Source organism: Dicentrarchus labrax, unplaced genomic scaffold (assembly GCF_905237075.1).
Source record: "Dicentrarchus labrax unplaced genomic scaffold, dlabrax2021, whole genome shotgun sequence".
In the NCBI taxonomy this organism is placed as follows: domain Eukaryota; kingdom Metazoa; phylum Chordata; class Actinopteri; family Moronidae; genus Dicentrarchus; species Dicentrarchus labrax.
In genome coordinates this window covers 17,069,609-17,091,068 of record NW_026136703.1, presented here as the reverse complement: position 1 = coordinate 17,091,068, position 21,460 = coordinate 17,069,609, and the positions used below count along the sequence as shown (strand labels likewise).

Below are 21,460 nucleotides of genomic sequence, written 5' to 3'. Positions count from 1 at the left end.
TTTTGCACTCTAAAGTGGATATAAAAACAAGTTGTTGGCCATGTTGTTGTGTCTCTCCCATTGTCCATGTCCCCCCTACTCCATGACCCCCCCACTCGTTGGATTTCGGACTTGTGATTGGCGGAGACGGGGTGGCTTTGTCGTCATAGCCCCAGTGCCCATTCATCAGTGGACTTGGGCGTTGTACTCCGCATCTCATTTGCGGCTGGGCCAATTTCTCCATTTACAAACTCCGCTCGAGAAAAATTGAAAGAATTCGCGTTTCTTTTGCGTCTTTTGCCACATTTTCGCAAGTCCTCACACGTCCCTTTGCGGTCATTTCGGTTTCGGGCTTGTTCCTCGGCTTCGTTTGCAGAAGGAGGTGTCGGCGCTCGACTTGAATTTTTTGGGAGGAAGCTTGCGGTCTTTGTTCATTCATTTGATCGGTTGGGTTCCTTTGTTGCGCCAAAAAGCATGGGAGCACAAATCTCCAAAACCGCTGGAAAGGAGGAAGCTGCGGTGGAAAAGCCCGCAGAAGGTGCAGCTGTTGCAGCGAAGACAAACGGACAGGTAAAATGCATTTTAATGATTCAAGTCTTAATTGCTGGAGCGGCATTTTGTCTCATTTTAGCAATGTGTTGCGTCAATGGCGTGCTCCATGTTCCCTGTAGCGCATCCCCACGCTCACCGGCATTCAGGGAAAGTGGCCACATGTATCCATTTTCACCGGCGAGTGCATTGTTACAGTTTCATGCATTTTGCAGCACATTGTTTCTCAAATTGAGGCTTTTTCTTTATTTTTTTTTGAAAGGGTTTACATTTAGACATTTATATTTTTAACTCATCCTTTTGAATATGAAGGAAATCAGGCTGCATAACTAATCTGATGAATGTTTAATATATCACACAATTCTTTTTGTTGTGACATTTTTTATTTATTATAAGCATTACTCAGTTACTCTGGGGCTGCAGCTTCCTAAACAGTGTGGTGTTTGTTTTTTTTTTTTTTTTATTCATTTGGTTGAGATGTGTGCAGCGGGGGTTTGGGGCCGCTCTCACTGGTGGCATGGCCATTTTAAAAACGCTACCACGCCTTTGTTGCCAGATTCAAGAAAGGAGCCACGCTTTATGTGCGCGCACAGGCCACAAAATCAATCAATTTTATAAAGCACAGAGAGTGGGTCGAGAGGAGAATATAAAAATTAAAAGAAAGCACATTGATTGACTAAACGGGTCATTAAAAGAGGAGGAAAAAAAAATGCCCAGATTCCACTGTGGTATCCACCGGCTCTGGACTGAACGCCACCTGGCGGATCCCGGCGGTACTGCGGTCTAACCGAGTAGCCTACTGCTGAAAGCCACAGATCTGTCGTCACTCTCCTAGTAACAGATGTTGCTGCAGTTTTTGTTCTATTTTCCTATTGGTTGCTACTAGTGGTTGAATTTGATTAAATATCACAGCGTGGCAGATTTTGCAGGGGGGGGGTATATCTTGCATACACATGTTCATCTGTAGGCTGGTATTGGCCTCAGATGCATTGCAATCCAGTTTAAACACCTTTTTTTTCAAATAGCTCAGTTATGTGCATGTTCAAGAATGACATTTTCAATTTTGTTTCCTTCCAGGAGAACGGCCATGCCAAGACCAACGGGGATGCCTCTCCAACTGCGGAGGAGGCCAACAAAGCTGATGTTCAGGCCAACGGCAGCACTCCTACTGAGGAGGCACCGAAGGAAGAAGGTGAGAAAGTAGAGGGTGCTGAAGCCAACGGCGACAAGGAGCCTGCCGCCACAAACGGAGAGGCTTCTGCCAAGCCAGAGGAAGGCACTCCATCCACCAGCGAGGACGGCAAGCAAAAGAAGAAGCGTTTCTCCTTCAAGAAACCCTCCTTCAAGCTCAGCGGCTTCTCTTTCAAGAAGACCAAGAAGGAGTCTGAAGAGGCAGCAGAGGAGGGAGCGGCAGCAGCGGCAGAACCAGCTGAAGGAGAGAAGGCATCAGAGGAAGCACCTGCTGAGGAGGCCAAACCAGCTGAGGCTGGTGAGGAAGGAGCCAAGGAGGCTGCAGCTGAGGAGCCAAAGGCTGAGGAGGAGGTGAAGGCAGAAGAACCAGCAGCAGCAGCAGTGGCAGCACCAGAGGGGGGAGAGGAAAAACCAGCTGAAGCTTCACCTACTGAACCAGAGACGGCAGCCAGTCCAGAGGCCACGCCCGCCGCTGAGTAATCCTGCTAAATGAGACACCGAAATGAAGGAGGCGATGGAGCCCGTGTGAAGGAATGCAAGGACTTGTCTAAAACCAGGGATTTTTTTTGTTCATTTTTTTGTTGGTGTTTGTTTACTATTCTGCAACCATCTCATCCATAATGACTGCAACGTCCTTGGCAGTGATGGACAGGAGGTGTACTGGAGAGTGTGCTGCTTCCTCACTGCTCATTGGTGCTTGCAATTGTGACGTGGGTGAGTGTGAAAGTGCGAATGTGAGTGTGAATGTTTTTCTACATGAAACCATGACTGTGTTGACACGTTGCTGAATTTGACATATTTTATCAAAGTATTTGGTGCTGGGCAATTGGATGTAGCAGCTAAAGCTGTGTCTGCAAGATTTGACACATTGTGATATTTAAAGGGAAAGTCCTAAACCAAGTCTTAAATGTTGTCTTTGCAGTGCACAGTTGTTTACAACTCTTAGAACTCAACGCTCCTGTGGACACAACCATTCCTGAATGAACTAGATTTAGTTAACTGTCAAAACAATAGGTGCTCATCACTTTCCATTTAGATTCCACCATTTCAAAACTCTGTAGTAATGCACGTTGTATAGACTTTGATATTACTGGTTTTATGACTGAGATGTACCTAAATGACTGAAGTTTTTAACAGATTACCCATTGTAAATGAAGTTTTCTTGTTTTTCACCATTTGTAAGATTGAATAAAATTGGGAGATGTTTTAAGCAAGTTTTGCATCAAGATCTGATGACTACAACACCACTTAATCTACACTATAAAGTGCACATGTCTTCTACATAATGAGGCTACAACTTTATTCAATATGGAATAGGTGATTAAACGCTTTATTGGCGTTCCGTATATTTTCTGTGAGCACTGAAGAATAAATTCATAGCAAAACAAAATGCATCTTAACTGGGTAGGGGTGATATTTCCATACTGTTTTTTTGATTGAGATCAGTCACTGGATGAATAAATACACACTAATTCATTGCTTTAGAGCACCCTCGTGTGGTGCATTGTAGAAAAAACCTGAGGTGAAGTTTCCATCAGTCCATGTAAAAGAAGCATGATTTAAAATAAATCTGAATTGGAATTGATTTGGAATATATTATATAAATGTTTATAATTTAGATGGTATAAAGTCACATTTGAAGAAAATAAACAGTTAGACCATAGTGGATTTTCTTCGTACAATACTGCACACCCTCTGTAAATGAGATGCAACTGTTTTTCAAATACATTTTCACAATAAACAGTCAAATTCAATGATTGCTTCAAATGTAATGACAGAATAGTATGAACTAAGTCTTTTGCGGTGCCAGTCAGAGCATCCTAAAATATGATTATCACGTGCATCTTTCTCTAAACCCATCTCATTTTGACATTTACGCAAAGTGAGACATGCCCGCTGCCCTGCAGTATTTTTAGGAAATGACTGACTGACTCGGGGAACAGCCGCAACATAATTATGTGATGAAATTTGGGCTAAGTTGTGTTTGATTCAATCACAGAGCTGCTGGTTTTGAGCCCTAAATGACAGTGTTTGAAACAAACATTTTTTACGGCGTGTAGAGTTTTAGTATCTACAGCAAACAACTGCAGCACAGCCCTAACTGATGCTCACCATCGACATGTCAGGATTTCTTCCCCAAACCCCAGAAAAACACCAGAATCTTTTTAAGAGCAAAAGAGTTTGCTACAAAGTCCTCCAGGGTGTTTTTAGCCACCCACAGCTGTACCCATGCTCATTTCAGACCATCTATTTCCTCTGCACCCAGTTTAATCCTGTGTGCTGCAGCCTTTTGGCCACCGCAAGAAGGGTGTGTTTTACACATAATATTTCTATTTCTGCTTACTGGTCTGCATGCCCATGTTGGTCAGGTGGTTGAGTGATTTGCAGCCCATTTTGGCCCTTGGTGTGCCTCGCGTGCAGCTCCTAACGAAGAAGTGTCCCACCATGATACACACCACTCTCCATCCTCATCAAAGTGTCTTCAGGTTCTGTAGCTTCTTTCTAGGAAAATGGATACATAAGAGTATAGATGCATACAAATAAATACAGACAAGTGAGCCTGCTAAAAACCCAAAATATATCAAAGTGAAAAATGTTCTCTCAGTGCAACAGATAAATTTGGAGTGTGGCTTGTGGAGTCGACCAGAGGCAACGCTACGTCTGTCTTCCTGTCGCTCCCACCTCATGCACCAACCGCAGACCGTCTCCGAATGGCAGTCCCCTCAGATGGCAATCCCCAGCGGTTTCCTTCAACCAGCTTCCTCTCTCTTCTGTCCCTTGGGCCCCTTACCTAACCACTGTCTTGCTCTCTCTCCCAGGGAAGATCAAACAGCTGCTTCCCTGCCAAAGGACCATCCCTGTGCCTCATCCCACATTCTAACTATTTTCAGAACACCTATATTCAGACGGGCACGGTAGAGTAGCTTTTGTAAACTTTGGCTGCCAAGCAGGCAACCAGTGGCCATCATCTGGGGAGTAATTCAAACTTTATGATCCTCATCCATTTCAGCTTCTGTACAAGGACCAGTGGTGTGAACTACTACTTCCACTCCTTGACATTTCAGAGGGAAATGTACGTTTACATCAACTACATTTATTTGACTAGTCAAGTAACTGATGACTTTAAAGATTAAGATTCTACATACAAGCAAAATAGATCAAATTATAAAATATGATTCTTTATTCCAACTTTTGTCAATGATATGAGACTGTTTAGCTTGGTTACATGCACCTGACACTACTTTTTAAGTCTGGATTCAAGAGTCCAAACCTTTTTTATATTGTACAGTACAGTATACAACATTAGATTAGTAATAATAAGGAGGTATTCTGCATTATGAGCACTTTTACATTTAATACTCTAAAGATATTTAGTTTATAGTAGTTTTAAACACTTTTAAATTATAATTGTGTGATCTGTAATGGAATATTTTGTAACTCTTCCCCCTATTTCTAGCATTTATAAGCAGTGTGCAAACTTTAAAAAAAGTTTATATGACATATATAAGGAAGCTGTGTTTATAGATATACAGTATTTCCATCAATTATAACTTCTATGAATACATATATTTAATATTATTACAACTGTGTCATTTATTGCTTTTCCGCTATCATATTTACTTATAGTTTAGAATACTGATATTTTGCAGAACTTGTAAGAAAAACATGTAATTTCTTTAGTTTTTTTTTTTTTTTAGTGGATTTTTAAACTAGTGTTGTGCAAAAAGACTAGTAGAAAGCTTTTAATCTTAGTTTGTACCATATTGCAAACATAATTGACTGCCAGATTGAAAAGTAAGCACACAAACCATACTTAAACTGGACTAATTTCTAGGCTCTACTGGAAAGCAACCATCCCTGCTAATTTGTTCTTGACCTAGACCAAATCCCCACCAGAAAAACCAAAAATTGCTTCTGAGGCAAAACATTTGTTTAGACATCTTTTATTTTGGTCATTATGCTTTACATGACATAATGCATGTTCAGGGATATAACAATGTTGCTGGTAGTGTTTGAATGACAGTATTCTGGTGACTCATTATAATGGTCAATTTGACCATTACCATTTCACAATATTCAAGTCACATACAAGGATAACAGTTACAACATGTTGCACAGAAGGTATTTGTGTACTTTAATAAGATTATTGGTCACCCAAACAAAAACAAGCAGGTACAAAAACAAACAAAAAACAGACAAACACTAAATTAAGAATCACCAGTTAAAGTCAGTATAAAAGAAACAGAGTGGAAAAGAAAAAGTCAGGACACAACACAGTTATAACACCTCAATTTCACATGCTGTCTCCATTACAAAAGCTCACTGGTAACTTTGTGGATTGCTTCCCCCATCCCTGATCACCTGTTTTCATAAATTAGTTTTCCTTCTTCTAAGCACCTATTTCTTGTAGTTTTCAAGTCGAGATGCTACTATTCCTCAAAGAAGGGTGAACTGCCTGTCTGTATGATTGAGGAAAAAATGCACAGGGAGTTTACTTTAGTTTGAGAAATAGATTGCAAATTAAGTTGGTTGGCTTTTGGGAACTGTTGAATCAACGTATCACGTTGAAGCAATGAGGAACCCAGAGAAAGAGCAGTGGACATTCTCAGCGGCAAAGACACCATTGGCCTCATCATCGGGGATCTGGACGTAGACAGTGTCCTGCTCATCGAGCAAGAGGACAGCGCTACCGGACATCTGGTCCAGGAAGCCCTTGTTGTACTCATCATAAGTGAACATAACAGGCTGGCCATTCTTGTACAGAGCCACCAGGGCATGAGCACCATTAACATGGATGCTGTAGGCAAAATAGTAAACTCCAGGAATCTGGCATGTAAAAATGCCAGACTCAGGGTCATAGTGATTCTCAGCATTGTACACGATCTGGTCAAACTTAATGGGGCTGCCAGCAGCAGGGTAGGGGGTGGCCAGAGATGCAGTGAAAGCAGACATGGGGGACTTGACCATAACCTCACTCATTCCCATGCCCTTCTCAAACACAACCTCGCCAGGAGGACCAGGGGGACCAGGAGGGCCAGCTGGGCCAGCTTCTCCATCAGAACCAGGCTCACCAGGCTGACCAGGAGGACCCTGAGGTCCAGAGATACCCTTAGCAGCCAAGCCAGCAGGGCCGGGAGCACCAGGGAGACCTGGGTGTCCCTTAAGGCCAGGTGTACCAGAGGGACCTTGAGGCCCAGCGGGTCCTCTGGAGCCAGGGGCGCCATCAGAACCAGCAGCACCTGGCTCACCTGCACGGCCGGTATGACCTTTGGGTCCAGCAGGGCCTGGAATACCTGGGGAACCTGGGATACCTGGGGCACCTACATTGCCTTTGTCACCTGTGGGTCCAGTGGCTCCCCTGGGTCCAGGAGGACCAGCTGCACCTGGATATCCCTGTTTGCCTGCGAATCCCTGTGGTCCCTGATCTCCCTTATTTCCCTTAGGTCCCTGAGCTCCAGTTTCACCTGTGTCACCTTTAGGGCCAACAGCACCAGCTTCACCTGGGAAACCTCTTGCACCCTGAGGTCCAACAGGACCAATGGGGCCAGTAGCACCAGTAGCACCAGTATAACCTGTGTGACCTTGGTCACCCTTTGGACCTGTGGCACCTGTGGCACCTGTAACTCCCCTCTCTCCCTTCTCTCCATTTGCACCTGGCTTTCCATATCCAGGAACTCCAGGGGCACCAGGGGCTCCAGCAGCTCCCTGGTGGCCCTTAGGGCCAACTGGGCCAGGCAGACCTGGGGCACCATTCTCACCTGATTTACCTGGAATACCTACACCTGGGGCACCAGTGTGTCCCTTAGGTCCCATTGGTCCCATGGGACCTGTGGCACCATCCCTACCTGGGCTACCTGACTTTCCTGGCTCACCAGGTGCACCTGATTTTCCTGGCTTTCCAACTCCAGCTGCACCTGGTTCTCCAGGTGGGCCCATGGGTCCTTCAGCTCCTGTCTCACCCTGAGGTCCCTGAGCTCCCACCCCTCTCTCACCCCTAGCACCTGGCAGTCCAGGAATACCTGGATGTCCTTTCAGACCAGGCTCTCCTCTAGGTCCCATTGCTCCAGGAAGACCTGAAGGTCCAGGCTTGCCAGTAGCAGAAAGGCCAGCGGGTCCAGGGCTTCCAGAAGATCCAGGGGATCCCCTTGGTCCCTGAAGGCCAGGGGATCCAGTATCTCCCTTCTCACCAGGAGCTCCATCTCTACCAGGTTTGCCAGGTCCACCTGGGGATCCAGGTTTGCCAGCAATGGAGCGACCAGGAGGTCCAGGAGGTCCAGAAGGTCCTTCGGGTCCAGGCAGACCTTCGGCACTCTCACCTGGGGGGCCAGGAGGGCCAGCAGGTCCCTCAGGGCCGGGCTCACCTGGAGGACCAGGCTCACCTGCCACTGACACCACTGTGAAGAGTAAAACAAGGACCATCATTAGTACCACCAAAAACAAACAAATAAACAACAACAAAACCCTAAAAAACAGGTGATAATGGAAACAGGCAACAAGGAAGCACTCATCAACTGTGTGTTATGCGTTGAAACGATGAAAGTTTATCTTGTAATGTATAGGTATGGTATAGGACTAAAATTAAAATAACTATTTTCTATTCTATTATAGAGTTTGAGCCAAATATATTAAGTGTACATTGTAATGGAAATGTAAACCTGAGCATTACATTCAAACAATGATATCTGAGAATACAGGGTCTAGTATCTCTTGTACCTCTAATTATATCCTATTAAAGTTACACAAAGTACAAGAACATGGAGGAACTGGCCAGCTCTCAGGTCTGAGTGCTGGACTACCTTGTTGACTTCTAACATGGTTATTCAACAATCAAATCTGAGTGAATTGTAACTTACAAGAAAAATGGCCTAAATGAATGTTGCTGTCATGCATTGATCTTTTATGTTAAAAGAGTTAAAAAATGATGGATGCATTATGATATTTGATTCCTGGAGGTGGGGCAAGTTTTACTCCCAGGAACCATTGTAGAGTAATTTTGAGTTTGACTACATCATGCTGGCACAATTTTATGAAATCCTTTTTATAAAATCAAATCTTAAACCTGCAAATCTTTCAAAATAAAAATTAAACTAATTTGTTTTTAAAATATATTTGTAATATATATATACATTTTATTATTTAGGCATTAATTGAATTAAAATGTAGAAAATACAAATATTTTATCATTTATTTTAAATAATATATTTAATTGCTATTTTTATTTGCTGTACAGAAAGTTATCTTGTGACTTTGTGAAACAGTAGGTCTAAATGAGAAGGAATCTTGTTTTATTTGCTGTACAGAAAGTTATCTTGTGACTTTGTTTGTGAAACAGTAGGTCTAAATGAGAAGGAGTCTTGTTTTATTTGCTGCCTTAATGTGGTCACATATGTTTGAGTGTAAAAGGCTCACTTCTTGGCTGACTGCAGCTGAGTTTGGATAAAGCCAAACAGATGTTTCTACTTCTGTGTCACACAGGCACACCCAAACAAACCACACTGCTGGGTGACTGGACTGTAATTGTCAGTGTCAAACTAAAAATAATTCACTAACAGCTACTTTCTCAAATAAAAATAGTAAGTTGATTCACACAAAAGCAACATTTCATATTTTGTATTGCATTTTAGCCAACACTCTAGACCACACCATAATTAAAATTTTTAAAGAGTAGTAAAATACATTTTTGTGGGACTGAATATACTGGAAATATTGATCTATTTTTGTTTTGTAGAGGGACTAGCGTGAGTGTCTGAAACCAAATGAACAACTTTTGCAGCTAAAATGAGAAACATATATGTCAAATCAAATACACTGAAAGCCCCCAAAACACTACCCAGAAAAATAAAACTGTAAAGCAAAGAAAAAAAGAAAGAAAAATGAGCATTCTTATTCAAATCCTAGATCTAAATGTACTGGATGTGATTGGAGAAGCATGCACTCTGCTGCAGCCAATCAGAGCACAAAGCAGCTCCAGCGCAAGGTGGAGTTCAGTTTTCAAAGTAAAGTGCAGCTGGCTGTGGCCAGCATCTGTCTGGCAGCTTATGCTGCTCCTATTTGCCACAACAAAGATGCTAATTTGCTAGCTGCAGACTCAAAGGTAAGGCAGGACTGTGATGAAATGTTGCTCATGTAAAGATTGTATTTACAGAGGAAAATCTGACTTTAGAGACAAACTTTTGTGAGGACAAAATAGACTAAAACAGGATGATGCTTGCATTTTCTACTGTGAAAAAGATTGTATAGAGAGCAGAAGGCTTTTTTTTCTTACCGTGGCTCTTCACAGAGTAGGGCTGATATTGAGGGGCGGCCTTCACCAACTTCTTCACCACATACCCTTTCCCATGGGCTGCAGCCAAGGCCACCATGAGGAGGAGGATGGTTGCTACTCGTAAGTCCATCTTACAAGGTCCAACCTGCAAGAGAAGACAAGGAGACAGTCAGCACAACCACTCTCAAGGTACAAAGTGTCGACAAACTTTCTTTCTTTACAGAGCTTAACTTAACTTTAACTTTCTCTGCTAAGTGTACAAGCTGTATATCTTTACTGAGTTTTATTCAGCCAGAGCATCCTGGATCCTCCAGGTCTCTCGAATAACACTAAGGAAGCTCCAAGCCAGCCAAAATCCCTTCTCAAGGCCTAGTTAAACCTAAATGTTGACTAAACTCCTCCAGAGATAGAGCTGTTTAGAGGGGAAAATAAAACACACGTACCGGCATCAAAAGAGGGGAAAGTCAGTCTCTTCAACACCAGTAATCTCCCGGTGCTGCTGTATATCCTTAGGTTAGGAGCACAACTGAGGATATGCTGCCTTCCAGTACAAAGATGTGGGTATTTATACCATATCTACCCCTCGCATCATTAAAAAAAAAAGCCCCCACCATGCAAGTACCTCCCTCCCTAGAGCTAGGCTGTAATTAGCAGACAGATCTGCCCAAAGCGGGCATGTCACATCAGGGTGCCTCCATGTCTTGAGTATCCAGACACATGATTATCACTTATTTCAGTCTTCTTCTGAACTAGAAAATAATCATGTTCAAAGTAAAAAAAATAAATAAATGAATACACAAGCAAAGAACACAAACAAGTTCTGCGGGAGGAGTAAACTTAATCCAGTAACACCTTTACATTTTCAGCCTTTTACACTTATATTAACAGTTTTTCAGCAACTTTAAATTTTTTTTTTATGTTCAGGGTATGTTTATATTTATGAATGTTTATGAAAAACCCTGTTTAAATATGACAACATCTGAAAATAGTCAAAACACATCTATAAAAAAAAACAACACCAGATCTGTAGTGGCACCTGTGTAGCTTCACAAAGCTTGCATTGAGGATGTACAGTACTAGACTCATCTGCAAATTTACATCTTGTCCAGCTGGCTGGCGGAGACTCGCCTTTACCTTTCCTGACTGTCTGGACACCTCCACCCCTGCCATGATAAGGTAAACAAGGGAAATGGTGGGGAAAGGTTGTCTACAGTACCATAGATGAAAGGTACCGCAGATTTTTAGTTGCTTTAGATTGAAAGCAAACAATTATGTTGATTCCCAATGTAAGGCCATCATTTTATAGATTATTTTTGCACATTTCCTGGTTATTATTTGGTCAGCATCATTTTGGCTTATTGGGGACAACGTGGCCTTGATTTCAGTCTCTATTTCAGGATAAACACTTTTTCTTAAGTTGCGTATTTTTGTAAGTGTTTTACCCTCAAAACAGCTAATAAAACTATATAAGGGGGCACTGGAAAAGACATTTGGGCTTGTTTCTGTTCAGCCTTGTGAATGCAACCCAGTGTGCAACAGCCCCCATATGCAGTACTGATGTTTGCACACCAGAGGGCAGTTTTTACTATTTTACAGCACATCTCCATGACAAGAGTCACTGCCACTGCTGCTGTGGAGAGGGGCCATGCCCCTGTGGTCAGTTGTTATTTTTGGTCCCCTCAGTGCATATACATCATCAGAGGTTTCAGGCCTATTTCTACAATTACAGCAACTTTCTGTCATGATGTTGTATTTCTTCAATCAGCTCTACCCCCCTGTATTATCCTCCCTCACCCTCACCCTCCACCTTGCCTTGCTTACTTTGAGATCCTCCAACTGTAATTTCTCAATTTCAGCCTGGCCACATAGGAAATGCATACACCCAAATAATCACATGTTCTCAAACACACAAGTGCCCATAAACGATGTGTAGGGTACTCTATGTCCCATCCCAGCATCTTCCTGAACATGGGACCTTTTTTGGTACTTCCTGTGTTCTTATAATGTATATACATACTGCTGACAACATGTTTATATTTGCAGAAAAGATGATGACGAGTTGCCCAATTGAGGGCTTCACCAACTTTCTATAAGAGGCATCTATACAACACGTGAGTGTGACAGGCGTCTTTCACCGGGGGTATAATTAAAGATTCTACAAGATGGAGCTTGTTTGAACCCCTTTTTTCTGTAAAGTAGACCAAATTATCTGCAATTTTCCAAAGTGCTACCTTACCTGGCTTATAGCACTTAATCACGTTTGACAAGCATTGTTTAAGTTTGCTCTTCTTGTCAAATAAAACATAACGTAATTTGTGATCTTCATTTCCAAATGTTTGTAATTCTGTTCATGACCAAAGCAGAAGTGATGGCTGAAGGTGCAGACTGACTACCTGTGGCTGTGTGATGATAGTGAAATGTCACATTACATGCAAATGAGACACACTTTCGTGCCAGTATCATAAATGCAAATCATGTTTTTAATTTTGATTGCACATGTTTGGTCTCGCTTTATCAGTTCAGCAAAATCATGTTCATCCTGCCAATATCCAGCAGTTGGAGTTTCCTATTTTGATTGAATTACTGGTGACTGGCACACCATGTGTTCACTGTGCCATCAGTTTTGATATTTTATACTCATAGTGTATTATTTTAAAATCTCTTTATGCTCGTGCCCCAAGGGAAGGCCCAGCAATGCCAGATTTAGTCAAATTTAGAAGAAATGACAGAGCAAGAGAGGGTGGAGTTAGGATTTTATATGTTTATAGGATCAGATGAATTCAGTTTATTTATGTTTTTTAAACATTCTGCAGCTAAACCACTGCAAAAGAGGTTCGCTGTTTTTAGTCCGATGTTCTGAGAACAATGATTCATCTCTTTATGCATAAAAAAGTAACAACAACCTGCATCTGCATGTGAGCCTGTGAAGAGGCAGACACATTCATGCTGTGCTTTGGAACCAGAGTATACTTTGGCTTGAGGAAGACTTGAATTAACAGTGTAATTTGGATGTTGTTTATAACCTCACAGCATATTTTTTGTTTTCTAAACACGCCATTTGCAAAGGACTCCGTGTCCTTGTGCTTATAGGGGCAGGATTGAAGGCTGTGAAAGTGCACGGCAGATCTCTCTCTGCTCAGCTCATTACGGTACCGCAGCAGCTAGATGTGGTCGGCAGGCTTTATTGTAATAACCATTAGGAATTAGGTTAACAGCCTCCAAACAGAAGGCGGTGACGTCGCTTTGCACTTATATTGTCGAGAGACCCTCACTGTAAAATACGCACATGCTTTCAGTTTCGTGTCACTTAATACACTTGATATATGACATAAAACGCTTTTACTGATAGAAATATAAAATGGCTAATTATGAACGTGACACACCCAAACTCACTGAGAGCCCATGAAAGCTGCACAGTCTCTTCTTTCAGGATCACAATGAGTTCATTTAATTTTATGTGTTGTTTTTTTTTTTATGATAGGTCCTGTCAGAAAGTAATTAGGTACATTTACTCATGTATTGTATTTTCTGACAGCTTTAGTTACTAGTTATTTTGCAGATTCAGATTAATAATTTGAAATATAATCAATAATAAATAATTGATGCTGATACTTTTGCACTTTTACTAAAATACAATTTTGAACTTGAAGTACATGAAGTATTTCTACACTGTGGTGTTTTTTAAAAGATCTGAGTACTTCTTCCACCACTGTGCCAGTGGAGAATAACTATATTTATTTATATATTTCTTTTACTATCCTCTGCTGAGATAGGTTGAAAAGAAAGATAAAAATAAGCATGGGAAGCTGTGACAGAGCAAATTTTCCTTGTTTGACCCCTCTGCAGAGGACATAAGCTGGCATTTTGAGGTCGTGCTTGTTGTTCGGGCCTTCGTCCATATCTAACAACAGCCCGTAGATTTCACTAAATTCCCCAGAGAGTACTGCTGGACGGTGTTACTGGCAATGTTACTGATGTTTGTGCTTGTACTCTACAATGATAACAGTGTTTGGAAGAAAGGTTTTCGCATTTTGTCTGTTTTGTTCGCTCTACTGCCCAGGAATTGATGTTTCTGGTTTCTTCGCCATGCTGACCGAGGCTCAACCCACACCCAAGAGGAGAACATAATTGGCGGTTGATGTAAGGGTACCCGACTGAGCACGTGAGTTAAGCAACGGCTAAAGATACACCATCACGGCTGGGATACAAATTTAATGTTTCAATAAACTCCACGGACCACTAAGAGCTACTTTAAACTTTATGAATGGCAGACTTGACGGGGGCCCTTGTGAGTGATTGGTGGAGAAATTACAGGGTCCTGAAAACAAACATGGACCCAAATGGAGCCGGAAGTGTAAAAGTAACTGAAAAATGGCGGCAGCGGTGGTGGTGGTAGCCTTAGAGATGAGGGCTAATGTCTGGGAGGTCACCAGCTTGAAACCCCAGAATGGCAGGGAAATGAGGTGGGGGGGATGGATGAGAAAGCAACAGCTGGATGTCCTTCAACAACTCCTAGGTGTGAATGCATGCAGCAGTATGAATGTGAAGCAGTGTGCTGTCATGCAAGCTTTCCCGAGGTTCTACAAACTGCCAAACACAGCTATGGTGTTTTATTGTGTGAACACATGGAATTTTCTATGTAATTAAGTTGGAAATATTTGGAAATTTATGCTCACAGGCTGCTTGTGATGTTATCACCAGTCTGCCGAATGTGGCTGCTGTCACACACTTCTGAAAGCGAGAAGTTGCTTATTGCCAGTCAACCGTGTTCTGCTTTATCTCGACTGTGAGATTGGATTGTTTCCAAGGTTCAATTTGCTGCAAGTTTATTTCTGGAAAGGTCTGACTCAGCTGCTGGTTGAGGAAATCAGAGTTTCAAAGTTGCAGCAGCCAAAAACTCATTTAACTAGAAGTACTTAGCCAGACCGTTTATAGGGTGCTGCAAAGCAGCACTTGTGCACACAATTTACTACAAAGGTAAAAAGTTCAGGGCAACATATAAAGATATTGTTTTCATTCTTGCTTTGTACTCAAGGAAACAATCTTTACATGTTATTTATTACATTTACACTATTCTCAGGATCACCTTGCCTTGTCTTCAAAGTTGGAAAATTCCCAGTCAAACAGATGACAGACTGATAGAAGTTTCTTCTTATTGTGGGATAATTTAAAGATATCAAAGTTAAATAAAACCACCTTAATGGGATTTTCAGCGCTTAAGTGTAGGTGGCAGAGTCCTGTATTTAAGGATAATGACTAATCCGCAACATCAAGCCTGCGAAAATTCCCGGTTTCACTGTCTGTATCAGGCAGCGTCAGCCATTTCACAACAAATGCAAAAGAAAAAGAGTGGAGAAGAAGTGTGGAGAAGTCTTTGCAAAAGACAGGAGGATGAAAACGCCCAGTTCTCTTAACACAGAGTCAACTGCAGCAGAGCAGAGGTGGATTTATATTTGACTTGTCAGTTCATAATTGCGTTTGACTTAAGCACACTCTGCAGTTGGAATGTGTGGGGGGGAATGACACTTTCTGTGCCCAAAAAATGCAAAGTGACAACCAAGAAACAATGTTTATACAACACAATGTCACCTCACTTTCTAGAGCAGATAGTTAACACTGCACCATAATGACTTGCGGAGAGACAAGACAAGTGTTGTTTCTGTACACTATATTTGTTTCCAGCCAAGTCTGTCTCAAAATAAGTGTAGCAGCCAAACTGTTAGTTATATTGCCCACACAATTCACATATCTTTGCTCACGGTTTGTATATAGAGACACGACCACGGGAAGTTAGCTGGAGTTTAATGTACAGTATGTCCGTAACAATGCTCCGGTCATAGTCTCGATCCGGTGCGGTTTGAGGTTTGTTTTGCTGGCTGATGGACGCTGTGTGGGCTGATACTCTGTCCGGAGCCAGAAACAGTGGCCCTCACTGAGTCTAAATGGGAATCATTCCACATTATATAATATACACAAACAGTGTCATACTGTCTACTGTGTCTACTAACAACACATTAATAGTAAGAATACATAAAGAGTTTTTTTATAACCAGGTACGACAATAAATCTGCTTATACTTAAATGTATCAGAAATAACAAATAACTACAATAATACACTGGGTCCACGCTGCATAATAAGTACTTTTACTTTTAATAGTACTTTTTGCATTTAATGATAATACTTTAAATTAAAGTAAGATTTAGAATGCTTGAGGACTTTTACTTGTAACAGGGTGTTTTCACTCTGTAGTAATACTACTTTTACTTGAGCATCTAAATACCTAATTACTTAATAATAGGCCACAGTCTGTAAATAAGCAACTGTTTCCAACTTAAAAGCTTTTTCACAGCTTGTTTCTGCTGACCCCAAGTAGCCAAAACAATCAGTTAATCCATGTCCAACAAATGTGTTAAGTTGAGTCCATTTCCTCCCTCATAAAACATTTGTGAAGCCAATTCTTCTTGAATGTTTGACACCTGCATTCATTCCATCAAGTGTGAACCTACTGTGACATCAACCATTGGTTTGTGGAGTACCGTTTTGAAGAGTTTGGCATCATGGTTGTCGCCATGACAGTGTGTCGGTGCCAGCAGAGGTGACGTACTGTTAATTGAGCTGTGTTTACTGGCCGCACAGTTTCGACTCATTTGTAGCAGGAAACAATGGCGGCTTGCCTGGTCACAAGTAACGCTGACCCGAAGGCAGGAAACCACATTTGGCGGCAAAAACAGAAGTGCAACATTATTGTTGCTTTCCAATACTGGAGACCGCTCTTAAAGGAATGAAGTCTGATGCTGAACCTGCAACGTTTCTTCTACTGGTAAGTAAACTGTTGTCAATGCTAACGTTGGCTATTATCAGTAGCTTATGAAGGTAGCTACTTGTACAATGTTACTGACAGTGTTAATATGTTTTGTAAGTTGGCTTTCAAGCACTCAAATTGTGTCAAGTTCTTGGAATACCTGCTTGTAGGTCTAGTTCTTATATTTGAAATAGAAAGAACTGAGGAAAATGGAAGCCATGAAGTCAAACTGTACTTGAAACATCAATAAAACCAATAACAAGTCACACATGTTACATATCACACATGCTATTACAAAAATGACAAATATGCAGTTGGTTTGTCAATTGAATTCAGATGTGACCACCAAGAATGTAACATTGTCTGCATGTGTTTTGCCAAAAAACAAAGTATTAAATTGCTATCTAAAAAAATTAAGAAAAAACATTCCCACAATCATTCAGACAAGTGGCTTGCTGCAGATGTTTTGGAGTTTGTTATTGGTAATCCACAGACAGAAGGACATCCCAGAATAAATCTGGATGAGAACACACAAAGTGAAGTTTCATTCCATATGGTTTGCATGTTGGTAGCTGGTTTCTCGGTGTGTTTGTTTTAGGGGTTTAGGGGACCAGACTTCATTTTTGCATGATATTTTGAAGAGACGTGCCAATGGTGGATCCTGAATGCAAAAACACTGTGTTGTGAGTTTGTCCAGAGCCTCACGTGGCCTGCGATTGTGGAAATATGAAAGCTGTCTGACACAGCATGGGTCCTGGGTATTTCTTGCCTTCAGTGTTGCTTTTGAACACCCTCCATAAGGGAAACCATGGAGCATTAAACATGTCTAACCACAGGTCATCTCAGACTGTCCCTGACATTTAGACAAAACAAATCAAGTCAAAGTGCAAAAAAGCTTACAGGCCAACTTTGGCTGTGTTGTGTTTAGTGGACATCTACACAGAAGTGTACCAGAAACACAATCAATGAACTTTTGTGTTTGCAGTTCTACAGCATGCTGTGAAATTACAAGTGATTAAAGGTTTTTCCACAAAGAAAAGTCACGGTTGAGCTCATCTTTAAAGGAGCTATTAGACCTGCACTTATATGAAATGAGCTGTTAAACCTCTTCTTTTCCTAGCAGGTAATGAACTTATGATAATATAAAAGAAACATGCACATTCGTAATCCTCTAGCTTTTAACATTTACATGCACTTGTTAATAAAAGGCTTTTTTTGTAGAAAGGTTAAAGCTGAGGCTTCTAATGGGCTGAATCCTGGCTGTGTTTTGTTAAATGATGTATGCAAGTCAGCTGCATTACATAGATGAAAGCTATGGAAATGTTATTTTATGAATGTAAATCACAGTAGCTTCTTGGGGGGTCTAGATGGTTTTTTTTCCCAACTTTATAAATATACCAGCATGGCCTGTTTCTACCTGTGTGTAAAATTTAGGTTCACATTTTTGATCAACATGTAATGACAAAAAAAATAAATTCTTCCAGGTGGTCTACAGGGCAAATGTTGCAAAGCAGAACAAAGAGTTTGTTTTTTTGATGAGCCAACAGTTTCTCTTTTGAGAGCCTGTTTTACTGTCCTGTCCCAAGCAGAGCCAAGTGGTCTTAAACACAGAAAGAGTGCGAGTCATTGCGCTCTGTAATTGCGGCACACTGCAGCTGTCTTAAGTGACCACGGCTGTAGACCTGTTAACCAGACTGATCCACATGTAAAACTTTCCCTTCCTCGTAACATAATAATTATAATGTCACTTCCCAGAGCTCTCTCCCTCAATTGCAGCATGTATAGGTTTGACTGCAGTGAGAGTTTGCTGGAAGATCTTTGTAAGACAGGCCTGGTGACTATTTTGGGTTTCTGACCTTCTTTCCCGACAAAGAGCCTCTGTTAATCTCTCCTATAATTCCTGTACCAAATCTCCCTTTTTTCCTGGGTAATGCAGCTACTGTAAATACCATTTTTCCAAGGGTATGTGCTTTGCTTTTAAGGCATCGAAAGCCAGTAAGTATACAGTATGTCTTTCTCTCTGGGGACAGAGTTTGAGCTGGACAGTCGAGTCTGGATGGCACAAGGTGAACTCTTAATTCTGCACATGTAAGACTTTGAAGAGTTTCCAATTGGTGTTTTTCTCAGCTATTTACAGTTCTGTATTTCAAACAAAATCTCCAAATGTGGAAGTCTGAGGTCCTGTGGTAAAGGAAGACAGAGTTACAGTACTAATACTGGTGCACTTTTTCTGCTACAGTGTTTACACTGGTCTAGTCACATTCTGGTCAGATTGCAACAGCTCGTGGTTGAATAAAACTGTGGTTGTAGCCGCTGCTTGAATCCCAACTCACGCCAGACAGACAGGTGGACTCAGACTGTGTCTGGAAACTCCTGCAGTAGCATTTAAATGGCAGCAGCTTTCTCGAGTGGCTGTCTAATAAAGGGACAGAACGTTTGATCAAACATGTTTTCCAAGATGAAAACAGGCCTCAGTAACAGACTGCGCTACTGTGTGCATCTCATTCACTGAGTCAAACCGGCCATTTCCAGGAGGCTGTAACCACTTTGGTTGCAGGAGTGAACAGTTTCTATTTCCGCAAATGATTTGTTTTACATTATAGAGATGCTCCCATTCCTTTATTTTCTTAAAGCCAGTATTTGCATTTTTTTTAATATGACCTCAGCATCTTTCAAATAGCATAAGTTTTTGTTTTTATTAAAAATAAATGGTGGTTGGAGGTTAGTAGTGTGCATTGCTTCAGGGTGCTTAAGTGGGGAATTTTTTTAACCTTTCTTTGCCACTTCAGGGCTCTGCAACAAGCTGTAAACAAACGTCTTAGTTTAGCCTGCCATGCTAACATATGCTAATTAGCACTTAACACAGTACAACTGAAGCTGATGGGAATGTCACCAGTTTCTCCGGTATTTAGTCATAATTGGATGAATTAAAAACTAAATGAAACGTTAAGTTAAATTGTCATGGGAGTAACATGAATGTCCATATCAAATTTCATGGCAATTCATCCAATGGTTGTGACATTTCACTTAAACCATATGACAGTAGTTAATGTTTCATATCAGGATCAAAGTGGTAGAAAGACTGCACAGCTACCAGCATGACTAAATATATTGATTATACTAACTCTAACTTTCTTTTTTTTTTACAAACATGTCATTTGATATTTGAGTTACAACAAATATCACTACCTCCCAGTAAATACCATGTATTAATTCTTTGGTTTCATTATTCTGTTTGGATGGTTAAACAATCAAAGGTGGAGCACTTCTAAAAACAAAAGTGAGGAATCCTCCTTATGATATGATTATTTTCTTTTACTTATGTTTATTTAATTAATGTTAAATATATTTTAGGAAAAAAAAACAACCAACCCTAACCCTAAACAAGAACTGTAAGTTGACCCAAACTTAAGGTCATGGTTAATGAGGGATTTCACATGGATGGAAGACGTTTATAGTCAGGTATGACGTTGTATTTTTAATGACAGAGAGTTATCCTCTCCTGTTGTTAAGTCAGTGTAAATTGCATACATTTACTGTTTTCCTAACAGATTTGAAATAGGAGATTTAAAACCTAAATGAGATTAGTTTTGTTTTTGCAATCTTATTTCAAAGCCTTTTGCTTTTACTTTATACACACAGTGTGAAGCCCCTCTGTTGATTGCAGAGTTTGATCCCATCTATACCTCACAGACAAGTGGTTTGCTTCATTGGAATTAAACTAATTATATTCCACGCCTGTACACATGCAGCTACTGTAAGCTATACTTTCACCCGCTATTATCTCTCTAAGGTTTCGTGACTGTGAAACACCCTCTCCAAATTAAAGGTCGGAAATGTGCCAAAACCTGACATTATAAGCTGGGTAGCTTTTTTTGGGAGTAAAAAGCTGCCCAGTCTCTCCAGTCTGTGGGTCTGTCCCAGTTTGACATCAGCTGCCAACTGTAAGAGCTTAGCATAAGCTTCAGTTAGTGCAAATCAGTCTTCTTCTACAGTAGAGCGGGAGAACTGAGGTGAGTTCCTCCAGACAATTTAAGCTCTCTGCTCTGTGATGAAATGCAGCAATAAACTGTAAATGTCAGTAATCACCTGGGGATAAGAAAAAAGACTGGTATGTGCAGTCACACAGAGGTGCACAGACACACACACACTTTGTCAAGAACATTTTCAAACCAGACAGCTTGAAGGTATTTTTCAGACTTTTCAAACCACAACCATCACAGATGATTAATCAGTTTATGTATTATGCATCTGAAGCTTTACATTTAAATGTGAATCATTTATTTTCTATTCATGATTTTAATGAAAAAAATTAGTGTGCCCAGCACAATATTCAAGTTTGGTGATTTATACTCAAGTATTGTACACTATGCAAGAATAAGCAACATATCCTGACATCCTGCTATAACAGGGAATTTTAGATGACAGAATATAGACAGATAAAGATATTTATATCTGTTTTATAATGTATTTGGTATAACATTCACTTATGTTTTTATTATGCATAAAAAGAAAGATTTGAAAGAATATTTAAAGCAGCTTTTTGCCTCAGGATTGGAACACAGAGAGCAAATGAACTTTCCCTGGTTTTTATGGGCTAAAAGAACACACTTATTCTGGTTTACTCATACATATAATAGTGACTGTTGCCATGGTTTTGTTGCTTCATTAA

At 40.9% G+C, this 21,460-nt stretch overlaps 2 protein-coding genes across 2 annotated transcripts; one reads left to right on the top strand and one right to left on the bottom strand.

Moving 5' to 3' along the window:
- Positions 1-167: 167 nt before the first annotated feature.
- Positions 168-2,933, top strand: marcksb (myristoylated alanine-rich protein kinase C substrate b). Its single transcript, XM_051395801.1, has 2 exons — positions 168-549; positions 1,606-2,933. Exons 1-2 carry the CDS (start codon positions 454-456, stop codon positions 2,197-2,199), a joined length of 690 nt encoding a protein of 229 aa, XP_051251761.1. The 5' UTR covers positions 168-453; the 3' UTR covers positions 2,200-2,933.
- Positions 2,934-5,647: 2,714 nt separating this feature from the next.
- Positions 5,648-10,561, bottom strand: col10a1a (collagen, type X, alpha 1a). Its single transcript, XM_051394264.1, has 3 exons — positions 10,429-10,561; positions 9,986-10,130; positions 5,648-8,114 (listed from the first exon to the last, which is right to left on the bottom strand). Exons 1-3 carry the CDS (start codon positions 10,432-10,434, stop codon positions 6,280-6,282), a joined length of 1,986 nt encoding a protein of 661 aa, XP_051250224.1. The 5' UTR covers positions 10,435-10,561; the 3' UTR covers positions 5,648-6,279.
- Positions 10,562-21,460: the final 10,899 nt, after the last annotated feature.

What these genes read in the sequence shown, in the direction of transcription:
- marcksb (XM_051395801.1), top strand. Translation starts at nt 454, where the DNA reads ATGGGAGCACAAATCTCCAAAACCGCTGGAAAGGAGGAAGCTGCGGTG. An exon ending in CAGCGAAGACAAACGGACAG is followed by an intron (nt 550 to 1,605) that starts GTAAAATGCATT and finishes GTTTCCTTCCAG; the next exon opens with GAGAACGGCCATGCCAAGAC.
- col10a1a (XM_051394264.1), bottom strand. An exon ending in CTACTCTGTGAAGAGCCACG is followed by an intron (nt 8,115 to 9,985) that starts GTAAGAAAAAAA and finishes TACTCTTCACAG; the next exon opens with TGGTGTCAGTGGCAGGTGAG.